At 37.5% G+C, this 15,351-nt stretch overlaps 1 protein-coding gene across 1 annotated transcript in view; it reads right to left on the reverse strand.

Moving 5' to 3' along the window:
- LOC123232497 (vomeronasal type-2 receptor 26-like) overlaps positions 1 to 6,897 on the reverse strand; it is a 40,958-nt gene extending 34,061 nt beyond the window's left edge. The window contains exons 1-2 of the mRNA XM_044658946.1: positions 6,692 to 6,897; positions 3,115 to 3,409 (exon numbers count right to left, since the gene is read on the reverse strand). Of these exons, the coding sequence (XP_044514881.1) occupies positions 3,115 to 3,409; positions 6,692 to 6,885 (489 nt within the window). The 5' untranslated portion in view covers positions 6,886 to 6,897. The remainder of the gene's footprint in view (positions 1 to 3,114; positions 3,410 to 6,691) is intronic.
- Between the last annotated feature and the right edge of the window lie 8,454 nt (positions 6,898 to 15,351).

Here is a 15,351-nt window from a genome sequence, read left to right on the forward strand (position 1 = left end):
TTTAGATAGCTTAGAATAGTAGTAGAAAAGGTAGATAGGGTTAGTTTTAGGAGATTTCATTAAGATAGGGCTGTAGTTAAATAGATTAAAGTTTAGGCTTGATAAGATAGGAAGGGTATTGAAATACATTACAACATACATTATGTATTACAAATACATAACAACATGCATTACATATCACATAAACATGTAAATAGATATGTAAATATATCTAAATAGTGTGTATTATAGTTAGAATTGAAAATTGTATTATAGTGTATGTGTATTATAAAAATGGGACCAGTTTGCAATGATGCCACAGTAGGCTCAAAGCCCTGGCTGAAACCTCAAACCTCTAGCAAGGGAGAGGGGAGTGAGTTGATAGAATTCTTTCTCTTCCTCCTCTTTGGCAGTTAGAAGGCTCTGATAACTGACCTACAGAACTGCCTATATACCAGTAAGGGCTATTATCTGACTTAGCCTTTACAGGGCTAAACTGGCTAATAAACAGGAATAATCCCATAGAAATTGATTCAACTGATTGAGGTTTATTCCCTAAATTAGGAGGGATAATTGGTTCAGGATGTCTTCACAAAAGCTTCTTTATTCTTTTAATCACAACTGCTTACCAAGTCTGTGTATCTAACTATCCTATATAAAGATCAGTATCAAATATTAACTACACACAAAATTTTTACATATATGCATATATGTATAAATAATACATGCCTACAATATTTGCATGTACATACATATATGCACACACCATATTTACATGCATGTTATATGCATACATATATTTATATGCATACTATAACTTAAAGGATCTTATGGGGGTGAACTACCCCAAGAAACCCACAGAACCCCAAGAGAGAGGGACAGTTAGAGCAGTTAAGAATGTGAGTATAAAAGCAGCACCCAAGGCTTGAGTGACTTGAGTCTCTTTAGGGGAAAGAGGGTGCTGGGTTGAAGAAAGGGGTGGGATTGCTACTTCTATAAGCCTAACTTATCTCTGGCCTGAAGAGTAGGGTGGATTATTTCTATTTACCCAAATAGGCAGTTATCAAAACTGATTCTACTGCTGCTGCATAGATATCCTGTTAGCAGTTCTCAGAAAAACCTTTATCATCTACAAATCTTAAGTCAAGCCTTCTAAGCCATCTTGTACTTGATATTATTTGATACAAAGATAGAGTTTAGCTTGTGAGGTAGTTAGGGAAAAGAAGTTTATAATTTTGAGTTTTCCCCTCTGTGGGAGGGCATTCTGACAACACCTGAACATTTGTTAGACGGATTATACCTTACTCCCTTACCTAAACACTTATCCTCCACACAGTGAAAAAGTAAGAGAAAGGAGCTGAAATTACTACCTGTTAGCTAAAGGGGAAAAAAGCAAGGGCAGCAAAAGGAACTTCTTGGGCAAAGCAAAAGTAAAACTGGATCTAATCAAATGAGATAATTTAGGAAATTACATTATGATAAAAGACACCAAAGTCAATGAAACAATATCCAAATTATATATGCACCAAATGCAATAATATCCAGATTCCTAAAGGAAAAGTTACATAAATTACAGGAGTTAATAGATAGTAAAATGTTGCTAGAGGAGGGCATCAACCTTCCTCTCTCAAAAGTGGATACATCTAACAGAAAAACAAGAAAGAAGTTAAGGAGTTAAGTAAAACCTTAGAAAACATGGATACCATAGATTTGTGGAGAAAATTGAATGGAAATAAAAAGGAGTATACATTTAAGATAGAGAGGAATACAGCGTACATGGCACCTTCAAAAAAATAACCTATATAATTTGGACTACAACATTACATCCAGGAATATTATGTGCATACTTTTCAGTCCACAATATAATGAAAACTACACTCAAAAAAGAGTAGCAGAAAAACTAAGATCATTTGGAAACCATAATATAATATCCTATGGAACAAATGTTTCAAAGAAAACTCATAGTAGCAATCAACAATTTCATTAAAGAAAGTGAAAATGAGGAGACAACATATCAAAATTTAAGGAATGCAGTAAAAACAATATCTAGAGCTAAATTTGTATCTCTTAATCTTTACATCAATAAATTAGAGAAAAACAGATCAACGAATTTTGGTATACAACTAAAAAAAACTAGAAAAAGAACAAATTTTAAAGCCCCAATTAAACACTAAGTTAGAAATCCTGAAAACCAAGAGACAGATTAATGAAATTAAAGTAATTAAAACCATTGAACTAATCAATAAGACAAGTAGTTGGTTTTTAAAAAAATTAATAAAATATATAAACAATTGGTTAACTTAATTAAAAAGAAAAAGAAAACCACATTTCCAGTATGAAAAACTAACAAGGTGAAATCACAACCAAAAAAGAAGAAATTAAAACAATTATTCAAAGTTATTTTGTCCAATTACATGCCAATAAATCTGACAATCAAAGTGAAATAGATGAATATTTACAAAAATATAAACTACCCAGATGAACAAAAGGAGAAATAGAATACTTCAACAACTCCAACACAGAAAAATTAAAGAAACCATTAAAAAACTCTCTAAGAAAAAGACCCCTGGGCCAGATGGATTCACAGGTGAGTTCTACCAAACTTTCAAAGAACAGCTAATCCCAATAACTGCACAAACAATTTAGAAAAAATAGGGAAAGAGAGAGTCAGCCTTTTTATGAAACAAATGATAGTGATACCTCTACTAAGAAGAGATAAGACAGAGAAAGAAAATTATAGACCAGTCTCCCAAATGAACATTGATGCAAAAATTCTAAATTAAATACTACTGAGGAGATTACAACATTTCTTCACCAGAATAATATGTTATAATCATGTGACTTTTATACCAACAATGCAGGTATGGTTAAATATGAAAAGCATCAGGATAATTGCCCATATCAATACCCAAACCAACACAAAACACAAAAGAGAACTGCTGCCATGTTGATCTTCAGAGTCTATTGTAGTGTAACAGGAGTTTGCACTAGCCTCCTATAGGACTCTTTGCCATGCCACAAGTTAAATGATAAATTCTATCTTTAGTTCATAGTCTGCTCTGAGGATAACTCCACTATTCCCAAGATTGAGTGGTGTGTGCAAAGCACAGAAGCAAAAGGCTTAGTATCTCCCACCTGTGGAAACTTGTAGAGCTCAAGCAGGGTCCCCATCTGGACAGACAGAGCTGACGTGGCTCCTCCAATGACAGCCACAGATTTATCCTGCCCACTGCAGCTGTAATTAGGGACAAGCTGGCCCTGACCAGAGAGCCATCTCAGGGAGCTCTCCAAGGTTCTTGCATCACTGTGGTAGGCATTATACAGGTAAAATCCCAAGGAAGAAATGTTGGGTAACAGATTAGGATGCCTGTTGATCTCCTCCACAGCAAATACCAGGGCCAGTACCTGCTGGTAATTTTTGTGCATCAACCTATGAGACAGAGAGTGGAAAACCAAGGACAAAGTATTCAAAGAAAATTTATTAGACTCACTCAACAAGCATTCATGAAACACAATATTTGACAGACATTGTGCAAAAAGCTAGGGATATGATGAAAAAGGATTCTTTGCCTCCAGAAACTTCCATTGTAAGTGAAAAAAATGAGTTCAGAATAGTCGGAAAGTAATCCTAAAAATGAAGGTACCAGGGAGCAGCTGGGTAGCTCAGTGGATTGAGAGCCAAGCCTAGAGATGGGAAGTCTTAGGTTCAAATCTGGCCTCAGACACTTCCCAGCTGTGTGACCCTGGGCAAGTCACTTGACCCCCATTGCCTACCCTTACCACTCTTCTGCCTTGGAGTCAATACCAAGACAGAAGGTAAGGGTTTAAAAAAATGAAGGCACAGCTGAAATGGGAGTAGAACAGAAAACTAAGAAAAAAAACCTCTTCCTGAAAGGTATCTTTTGATATTAATCTTGTAGGAATCCAGGAATTCTAATAAGTGAGTGTGAAGAAAAAGAACATTCCAGACATAGGGGACTACCAATGAAGAGAAATGGAGAAGGAAGTGTGTGAGGAATATCTATTAAGAATTGTTGGTGGATTAGAGTGCACAGAGGGGAGGAACTTACATGAAAACTAGAAATATAGAAAGAACTTAGGTTTAAAGAGATTTCAAGTCCAAACAGATATCTTTAGACTTTATCCTCAAAGTAATTAGGGATCCTGAATAAGGGTATATGATCAGTCTTGCTGGAGGAAAAAACAATGCCTACTTTCAAGGAACTAATGGTCTAATGAGGAAAACAACATGTAAATAAATGTTTGTGGACAAACTATAAAAAACAAATTAGATGTAAACAATACACTTGAGACATAAAGAATAATAAAAAAATTGTCCTTTATACTCAAAGAAGTAAAAAATTATATCACTATGTGTGGCTAATATATAATGTTCCTGACTGGCTGGCCAGGTAAATGGGAGTTCAGAAAGCAATCACACAAGTCACATATAAACAGCCCTTATGAACTTTTCAAATGGCAATGTCTCTTAATTTGTTCATTCTACATTTTTTTGAGCTACTTCAATTTTGAGTTGCTCAAAGAGGACAGAAGTTTCTTTGATGTGGGCAAATCATATAAGAAAGTGCAGTGCTACTGCTTCCATTTCCCACAGTTGATACCAAAGTTCTCCAAACTGATCATGAGAGCATGCTTGTAACATTTCCTCTGACTTCCATTTGAGCACTTATCTTTTGTAAATTTTCTGTAAAATATTTTTTTAGGCAAACATATGATTGAGATGTGAACAATTTGGCCATCTCGTCCAGTGAGCTCTCTGCAGTGGAGTCGGAATGCTTAGCACTTCAGCTCTAGAAAGGAAATCAGTGCCCACTACCATATTTTTGCTATGTAAATTTCAAAATCTTTCTAAACCAAGTCAAGGGGAAGTGATTCAGGTAATCCTCAGTGTCTGTACCTTTGTACTGGCAGTTCCATATTCCTGGAATATATTCCAACCTTATTTTCAATTGCTAGGATAACTCTCTTCATTAAGACACTACTGAAGCACAGACTTGCACAACTTCTTCATTAAGGTTTTTCCCAATTGTAATCTTGTGCTTCCCTCAAAAATCATCTCAATGTGCTAGGCTTCCAGTCACTAAGATCTAAGTTTAAATCTGACCTCAGACACTTACTAGCTATGTGATCATAGGTAAGTCAATTAATTGTTTGCCTTAGTTTCTTCTTCTGTAAAATGAGCTAAAGGACTGAAACCAGCCACTCCATTACCTTTGTCAAGAAAAGCCAAAATGGGCTCACAAAGACTCTAGTGCAATTAAAATGACTGAACAACAACGCTATATTAATAAAGATTATATTCATGTTGTATGTATTTTTATGTGAAAATGTTGTTTCCTTCATTAAGTGTAAATTCCTGCTGAGTTGGGAAGGTTTATTTCTTTGTTCTTATATTCTCAGCTGCTTCTGCAAGAGTGTCAGGCATATAATACAGCTTAATAAATACTTGTTTAATTGATTCTCCAAGGCAAAACATTCCCATATTCATGTCCCTTTCCATTGGAATTTGAAATGGAAGAAATTTTCCTCCCCATCAACAACCTCTGTCCTCCCTGTATCTACAATTCAATCAAAATAAAGGTTTTGCAGGATTTTTTAAAATCACTGTATGTGGAAGGAACAGTACCCTCGACCCCCCAAGTCAATGCAGAAAATGAAAAAAATAAAGGTTAAAAGGGGAAGAAGGAGAATATAAAAAGATATTAAAAATATATCAGCTATAATAAATAGACTTTTCCCACATTTTTTTAACCCTTGTACTTCGGTGTATTGTCTCATAGGTGGAAGATTGGCAAGGGTTGGCAATGGGGGGTCAAGTGACCTGCCCAGGGTCACACAGCTGGGAAGTGGCTGAGGCCGGGTTTGAACCCAGGACCTCCTGTCTCTAGGCCTGTTTTCCCACGTTTTGACTGCTGAACAAACATCAATCTATTGAAAGGAAAGGAAAAAGAAAACAAGAAACAGAATAACAGGATAAAAGGAAGGAAAGGCAGACACAGACATGCAGACACAGAGACTCATAACAAGATATCCAGGCTCCCATGGACCATTTTTTATACCTTTTTTCACTGTCCTAGACACAAATATCTTTTAGTCCTAGGATTTCCAAGCTATTTCATTATGACAACAGCTGGGGCAAGAATGAGGATCTGGATTTGAAAAGCCAAAACTATGCTTCCTGAGTCAAAATTCTTGTCATTATCTCTCTTGGTTTTCCATTTCTATACTAAGTCTTTACTCTGTTTCCATAGTTTTCCAATGGCTGGGAAGTCAGAGGACAACTTTAACTTAGAATATACACAGAGCTTTAAGTATGAGTAGCATGAGACCTGAGCATGACAGCAGATGCTAATGAGATACTTCCCCAAATCCCCAGGAGATAGGTGATATTTCATAGGAGAAGAAATTGAGGCTCAGAGAGATTAATAGTAGTGGTAGTAGTAGTGATGGTTGTGGTGGTGGTAGTAGCAGTAGTAGTAGCAGTAGCAGTAATAGTATTTCTGTAGTTTACAAAACTCTTTATATTGATTACTTCATTTGAACTTCCAAGTGATAGAATTACAGAACTAGATCTGGCAGAGATCCCAGGGAGAATATTAAAGATAATAAGACAGTGTCTCTTTTATCATTATCTTTTTTAATCATCACAATGAAAAGAAACCCTTTATGAAATAGTCACACTGGCACTTACTTGTAATTCCTACAATTCCTGTCAGGATGACTTTGAAACAGTTCTGCTCCCCCGACATTGCTCACTTCTTCTGAATGCAAGGGGAGAAAGCTACCAATAACAATGTCTCCATCCCTAGAGAGGCTAGGACTGATTTGGGGGAAACAGGAGGACCTCTCAGTCTTCAGCACAGAAGGTGACAGTTGTGGGAGCATTACCAGGAGGAAAGGAATTGTTTGGCAAAATTTTCGCTGAATATCAGGCAGCATAATCTTAAATATCAGTTAAAGTCCCAAGTCCAGAGGCTTAAGTAGTGGTTTGCACAAACACAACGTCACTTCTTTGTACCTTCTTCTGATAAAGAACTATCTGATATTTCAAACCTTACCTGGGAGTGCTATCACCTACTTTGTATGCCTAAAGGAAGACAAGTGCACATCAGGCAGGTCTATGTTTGGGGCATTAATGGAAGGAGGGGAGAATTTAAGCAGAACTGGCTTTTAAACTGAATGCTTTCCCTCTTAGTTCTCTTGTTTTTGAGAGTGGACAGGTGTTTGGCTTTTCCATCACAATTGCCCCATCATCAGCTGGGGAGATGCTCTGGGGACCATCTCTGCCTGAGGCATCTCCAACCCCATCCTTGAGTCCAAAGGGAGGACCAAGAGAGAAGCAGAAAATTATGTTTTGGAATCTCTTTCCCTATTCCTGGTTGAGTTCATGGAACCAAAAAGACTTTGAGTTTCTGAAGATGCTTATTTTCCCTATTTGTTATTCTTCCTTCTTCTTAGCTGGTGATCCATGTGTGTCCTTTTGTCAGCAAGGGGTTGCCATGGCTTTGGGGCTGATATAGGTTGTTACTCAGGCAGGATTTTCTCTGAGATGACTCTGGGCTTCAGGCAGGTGCCAGTGAGATCACAAATTCTTAATGATGGCACCTAAGCCTACAGCTTACAAAATTTCTAGTCTCAATATATACATGCCTTTAATAATAGTAATATTTATGCACTGTAAGGCTTACAAAACCCTGGAGGTATTATCGCTTATGGTCCTCACAACAACTCTGGAAAGTAGATACTTTATTGTCCCCATTTTATGATTGAGGAAACTGAGTCACAGAGCTGATGTGTCTGAGGTTTTCCTGACTCCAAGGCCAATGCTATTGTCCATGACACCACCAGTCTCACCTGTCTGCCCCATATGTTAACCTTGGATGATGCCATCCAAGAACAATATACCTGGCCATGGCCCCTGACCAAGAATGATTTACAGGCCCCCTTTCATTCCGATCCCAGCTGCCCCGTAAAAACATGTAATGGAATATCACAGGTGAAAGGGCCCTCCAAGCTCATCAAATTCAGCCCAGGTATAGGGTTAGAAATGTGATTCTTATGTAGACCTCAATTGTTCATTGTCCCCACCACTGTATCATGACCTGAGTGACTTTCATCAAGAAGCAGCACATCCTTGAAGATTTTTCAGAAAGCACCTCATTTAATTATATCTCAACGTGTGTTCTAGCTTCTCAATGCCCTACATCAGGGATGGTGAGCCCATGGCACATGTGCCCAAAAGGGCACACAGAACTCTCTTTGTGGGCATGCCTGCCATTGCCCACCAGACTTCCTTCCTAGAAAGCCAGAGAGGTTCAGGGCAAATCTTGGAAACAGGCTGATATGTAAGTTGTGAGCCTAGATGAAAGGAAAGTTAGCAGGAAGCGAAGTTAACTCATGGGGGATAATGACTGGGGATTTAGACATGCTAGGTCTAAGATGTTCCTGTTCCATCAATCAACAAATGTTTAGTAAGCACCTACTTTGTGACTGAACCATGGTAACTCTTAGGAATACAAATACCAAAAAAAGATGGTCCTAACCTCCAAGTAGCTTATTATCCAATAAGTAGTTGGGGATGCAAGAGAGCAGATACCAAGAGAAAGTCATAGTCTGAATAAGTACAACTGAGGATCATCAGCATAATAAAGATGATCATAAATCCATGGAAATGATGAGATCAACAAGTGAAACATTATGGAGGGAGAAAAGAAAAGGACCCAGGACAGAGCTCTGGTCAAGAGCTAGAGGATGGATGGAAATATCAAAAAGGGGACGGAGAAGGACTGGTCTTCCATATAAGAGTAAAACTAGAAAAAAGTAGTGACACGGAAAACTAGAGAGAAGAGAGTATCAAGGAAAAGATGATAGCTTGGTTTACACATATAGCTCTTTTAGTTACTAACCCAGGAAACTTGAATTCATTTATTCCTTCTGGGCTTCAGTTTCTTCTTCAGTAAAGTTTATAAGAGTAGAGTAAATGGTCTTCAAGATTCCATCCACCTCTAAATTCCAGTATTCTCTGTAGTGCCCAGATATGAAAACAATTGCCTAGATGTCATCTAACCAGGAAAGAACAATGTGAGACCTTCACCTCCCTTATTCTACTTGTTTTTGTTCAGTCATTTCAGTTTTGTCTGATTCTTCATGATCCCATTCGAGTTTGACTTTTTTCCACAAAAATCCTGGAGAGGTTTGTCATTTCCATCTTCAGATCATTTTACAGATTAGAAAACTGAGTCAAACATGATTAAGTGACTTTCCCAGGGTCATAGATCTAGGAAGTAGCTGAAGCCAATTTTGTCTCAAGTCTCCCAACTCCAGACTCAGTGCTCTATCCATTGTACTACTTAGCTGCCTGTATAATAGTCATCAAGCCTCTCATAATTCAGCTTTGGAAAGCATCTATGTTTTGGCTACTATTTTAATTTGAGTCCAATAGAATACTTTTTTCTTAAGATATCCCAGTATTCCCTCTTCTATATTATTAATGATGGGTTTTTTTGAAATTGAATCTTTTTTAATAATGATTTTTAAATGATTCATATGTAATAAATCTATACCTATATCTGGACTAATTTCATCCTGTGAGATCCATCATAAACTGCCCTACACTAGTTCATTCATCCCATCAACAACAGATCACTAGATTTCCCCTTAGATGAACCCTTTCACGATAAATTAAACCTTCAGACTGTTATAATGCCTTCTTGATGCCTCACTTCATTTGTGGGTCCTAGAAAAATCAAGGGCTATAAGGTCAAAAACTTAGAGTCTTCTAGGTAATATATTACACTTCTTTATTTTTATAGATGAAGAAACTGAGATCCAGAGAGGTTAATAATAATAGTATTCACATGGTTTGTAATTATTTAATACATATTATCTCATTTGAGCCTCATAAAAATCCTGTTATTATCCATTTTACAGGAGGAAACAGGTTCAGAGAAGTCATGTGACCTAAAGATCCCATAACTGCTAAGAGTCTTAGGAAGATTTCAAACTCAGGGCTTTCCTGAGTGCAAGTTCAATACTTCTCTACCTCTACCCCATAGGGAGTGAGAAGCAGAGTTAGGATTCTACCTCTAGTCCTAATACTTTAAGGCTATCATTTTTCTCATGTATTACACGACCTCCTGACATCTCAAGTAGTAGCTTTAGGTAAAAGAAGCATCACAATTCAGTCAATCACGGAAGAAATTCTTTCTTCCCTGTTGAGCTCCTGTCACACATGCAAGCACGCAGATCTCCAAATTGGGGCCAGTTGGCTGTGGAGGCAGGTTAGCTGTGGTCCATCAGGTCATTCTTTTGCAGTCACTACAAAGCATGTGATAAGTACTGAGAGAACAGTTCTATGTGCAGCCAGCTTGAATGGAAGAGGTTAGAAAGCCTGTTCAGAATAGAGAAAGGCCGTGGAATCAGGTGTTATCCCATCCATCCTGTGGAATACAATGTCCCTGCCTGCTCCCTGATTCAGAAAATGCACAGATAGTGTAATGATTAAAAATGATAATGGTTGATATTATGAGGATAACTAATATTTTATTTAGGCACATGTTGATAGAATAAAATTGGACCATGAGCATGGCTATTTCAAAAAATCCCGCCTCTGCCATTACTTCCATACCTTCTCCCATCTTCTCTACGTAGCAAAAGAGACCCCCCTCCAATGACCCCAGGAGTCTTATATCATTCTCTTACATCATCACACTTCCTGTCTGCCTCCATTTTTTACAGGAGGAATCATGGGAAATGTAGTTTCCAAAGTCCCCTAAACGTCCACAGGAAGTTTGTCATATATCTACATATCATAAGGCTCAAATGAGCCTCAATACCTCTAAATGGAACCCCAGAACTTATTTAAATAACACATTTCCCTCCCTGAGATCCAGTAAAAAAGATTTGTCTTTTTTAGTGGATCTTCTAAACATAGTCAACTTCTAAATCACAGGAATTTGGGGATAAAGAAAAGATAAAAACTAGCCGCATTGACAAAAAGCCAATATGGGGCAGTACCCTATTGGTACAAGAGTGTGCATTCAAAACAAATGCATTCAACTCATTCAACTCCCCATAGTTCAAACCAACTGCACCCCAAAGTTCAAATTTGGATCTTCATGATCCAGTGAAGGCTCTTCAGGCATCTTCATGGTGTCTTCACCAAAAAGGTTCGTTGTCTCAATTCTGGGGAGATGGCAAAATTCTTATCCTGAAATTCCTCTCAAAAGAATTTAAACTTTATATTGTAGATTATAAAACATACATTTCCTTCTGAGAATTATACATTACCCCCCCCGAGATTACTCCTAAAAGAGTTAAAATTAATTTGCATTATAAATTATAATTCGGACATTATGATTATAAAAACTTAACACACACGCCTCTAAGGAAAATTTTAAATAACACATTTCTACCCTGAAGAGGGTACCTCAGGTCATCTAAGGATGCATGGCTAAGTCACAGGGTTGTATGAAATCAATTGGCAAAAGAAAAAAATAATAATAATGAATTTCAAATAAAAGGGGGGAAATTAATTAACTTGTGAATAAATTTAAAATGTGCAAAAATATAAGGAAGAAAAAAAACTTATAACTGGTCCTTGAATCAGGGCTCAATAAAAGTGATTTAAGTAGTTCATTACCCATTCAGGAGCCATTGAATACAGAAAGTTGCCATTCTCTATATATAAGAGAAATAAGGGAAATGTCTTTCCCTGGTCTGATTTGCCTGCACCTTCTCAGGGAATGAGCCATAATGATAACCAATCTTAGGTGCTTTACTGGCAGTGTAGTTCGAAGAGTCCTATGTTTTAACATATGTTAAGTGTTGCAACTTCGAGTCTCACCCTGAGTTCAAGTCCTTAGTATTGGCAATGGAGTTCCTCAATCCCACCTGTATTTGTATGGTCTTTTTGACCTTGTGCTCCTTGGCACTTAGCAGATTCTCAGTCAGTCTTCATGACCTCGTGGCTCTTTTTAGCACTTCTCCTGATATCAGACAGAGAGACATTAAATCACAGTCCTGCCATATTTATCAATAATTGGCAAGTTACCATAGTCTTGGGCTTTTCAGGTATGCATTAATATTATAGCAAACATATTTGTATTCAGCTTATATCACTGTAAAATAAAAAAATTTAATCATCGATTATATGTTCTTTCAGTACAAAATGAGAAAAAAAGGAAAAAAAATCAATTGTTCTAATTAAAAAAATTTTAAAGGAAAAGCAATAAGGAAATAAAAAATAAATTCAGGAAAAAATACAATGCTCTCAAGGATAAAAAATTGTGGGGGAAAGAAGACATATTTCATTGCACATGTGAGGAAGAAAAATAAAAGAATGTTTTAAAATCAAAAAATAAATAACTTAGAACTAGTGAAAGATTTTTCACCCAAAAATAAGATCTATTTCCTGGTAAGCTTTTGCATGAACTGTGAGTGTAAATGGGTTTTACAAAATGACAGATTCACAATGCACATTCAAATAAAGTACCATAATTTCTAATAACACATTTAAAGACAATAGTGATTATTATAATTATTTAATTATATTATTATAATCACTTGCTATGATGTTTAAAAAAATCATATACTTGTCACAAATTCAACAGGTGTAGTAAGTTTGGCTAACATATCTTCTCAACAAATTCTGTTACTGTCTCCATAGCAATCATGGGGCTGAGTCTAAAAAAATCTGATTAAAAAAACCTTCTGGGTCTAAATTATCCTTAAGAATCCTACATCCTTCTGATAGAAAAACAGGCTAAGACATATAGACTAACACAAGTATACAGGAGCTCTCTTGGCTTCCTGTTAAAAAATATATATATGACAACAATTCTTCACAATAAAATATATAAAACCTTATCCTTTATGACAACAATTCTTTAAAATAAGTATATAAAAACCTTATCACCCATACAGAAGGGACTAGGATCTAAAGTCAATTTTAAAGACCTCTCACACAATTAAAATTTAAATTCTCAAAGCATCAAAATCTCCAAGGTTGTACACAATTATTCAGATAGAATAAAAACTTATAACATGTGCTAGGCAATTTACAATTTTAAAATGTGTAAGATGTTCATAAATGGTACATATAACAAAATTTTGTATTGATGCTGTAAAAAATGAAACCTTAAAGAAATTTGGAAATACAATATGAGTAACAGATAACAAGCTATACAGTCAAAAAACCTCTTTTACCAGTTCTAATAGATTTGTTCATTATTTGGGGAGTTACAATAAAGTTATAAAAGGAATTAATCTAGCAGCCAAAACTTCATTAGGTTGAAATGATTCAGTGCAACAGAAAAATCAACAAAATAACAAAATTTATTCACAAAACTAATCAGCAAAATATGGTAAGATACAGAGTCTTTTAAAACAGAAATAAAACCCATTCAGTTCTGAGGTTTTAAAATCAACCTCTGGTCCAATTCAAGGTCCTTATAACCACCCTCTGCTCTGAGAATAATGGTTTTAAAGTTCAAAGTTCACCTGAGTTTCAAGTTTGAAATAATCACAAGAAAGTTTGCCATTTTACTTCCTGTTTGAAGAGTAAACACTAGCACCCACGTGGAAGCCAAGTGGGGGTAGGGGCTAGAGAAAAGCTTAGGTCTGGAGATCCACGTGGGGGTGGGATGCCTAAATAACCAGTGGAGGGTGATATTTGGGATAAAAGCTTCTTTCAGGTTAAAAGTCATTAATGTCTAAGAGGAAACAGTCCTGGTAAAATCCCAGGTGTGTGAAAGAAAAAAGGGTCTTTGCATACTTTCCAAGTCTGAAGTGGCAACAGCTGAAGGAGTCTCTGGGATCTAACTCAAAAAAGCTGGGGACTCAGGAGTTGGTAGCAGGCAGGAGCAGGAAAAGTGGCGGAGGTCTCAGGAGTCAAAAATAGTATTTGAGCAGTCAGAGTTTGATAGGAAAATCAGAAGCGGGTGCAAGTCAGGAATAGCAGGGCAGTAGTAGAAGTGCAGCTGGCAGGAACGATTAGCAAAAATTAAGACCAGGCCCTGGGCACTGGGCAAAAGAACTAACAGCCCAGTGGCATTTAAAGGCATTTTCCATTTTCCCTGAAAAGCAGTCTCGAGGATGGGGAGAATAGGGAGAAGAGCAAGAGCAGAAAAAGAGCAGGTCTGAGTCTATGGGAAGGATCATCTGGAGGTGTCTCAGAGTCGCGTGGCTTGGTAGGCTCTCGGAAAAATTGAGAGTCCAAATTCCAAATTTCTGGTTGCCAAAAATGTAACAATTAAAAATGATAAAGGCTGATATTATGAGAATAACTAATATTTTATTTAGGCACATGTTGATAGAATAAAATCGGACCACATGCCTGGCTATTTAAAAAAATCCATCCTCAGCCATTACATTCTGTACCTTCTCCCATCTTCTCTACGTAGCAAAAGAGACCCCCCTCCAAAGACCCCAGGAGTCTTATATCATTCTCTTACATCATCACACTTCCTGTCTGCCTCCATTTTTTACAGGAGGTATCATGGGAAATGTAGTTTCCAAAGTCCCCTAAATGTCCACAGGAAGTTGTCATATATCTACATATCTTAAGGCTCAAATGATCCCCAATACCTCTAAATGGAACCCCAGACCTTATTTAAATAACACAATAGTCTGCCTTTTTATATGGCTGTAGGATGAAGAATTCTTGTTCCCTGGTTGCTAAGCTGAAGCTAAGAATGCTGACAAAAGCTCTACCTTGATGACTTGACCCTTTTTCCTTGTCAGTGCTGGGATCTACCTTTCTGAGAGTTCCCTGAAGTTCTCTCTCATGGGAAGCTGGGGTGAAGGAGGTCAAGAACTCAGAGCCCTGTTGTTGCTAAGGATGGTGGTGGAGGTGGAGATCCTTTGTTCAGAGCTGCCTGTATCCTTATCCAGCCTGACATGAGGACCATGAATACAGGCCTCTCTTCTTTACCCCTTGGTGCCTGCTAGAGCTCAGTGCCTGCAGTCAGGGAGGCCTGAGTTCTCCCCTTGATGGACCCTGGACAAGTCACTTTAGCCTGATTGCCTCAGTTTCCTCCCCTGTCCAATGGGCTGGAGGAGGAGATCGCAAAGCCGCCCAGCTTCTCTGCCCAGAAAGCCCCAAAGGGGTCAGGAAGAGGCAGCCAGGCCTGAAGAGCCTGAGCCCAGCAGGGTTGCAGACAGACACACAGACATCTCAGACTGTCCTCTGTCCATCAGGGCTCAGAGTTTGGGCTTAGTGGCTGCTGATGCAACCTTCTGTGTTCAAGATGAAGCCCTTCCTGTAATCATTCCTCATACAGCCCTTCATTCCAGATAGAATGTACTTCACTACTGATCATACAACTGTTCTCTATCATTTCATATTTACTT

Source organism: Gracilinanus agilis, chromosome 1, assembly GCF_016433145.1.
Source record: "Gracilinanus agilis isolate LMUSP501 chromosome 1, AgileGrace, whole genome shotgun sequence".
Classification (NCBI taxonomy): domain Eukaryota; kingdom Metazoa; phylum Chordata; class Mammalia; order Didelphimorphia; family Didelphidae; genus Gracilinanus; species Gracilinanus agilis.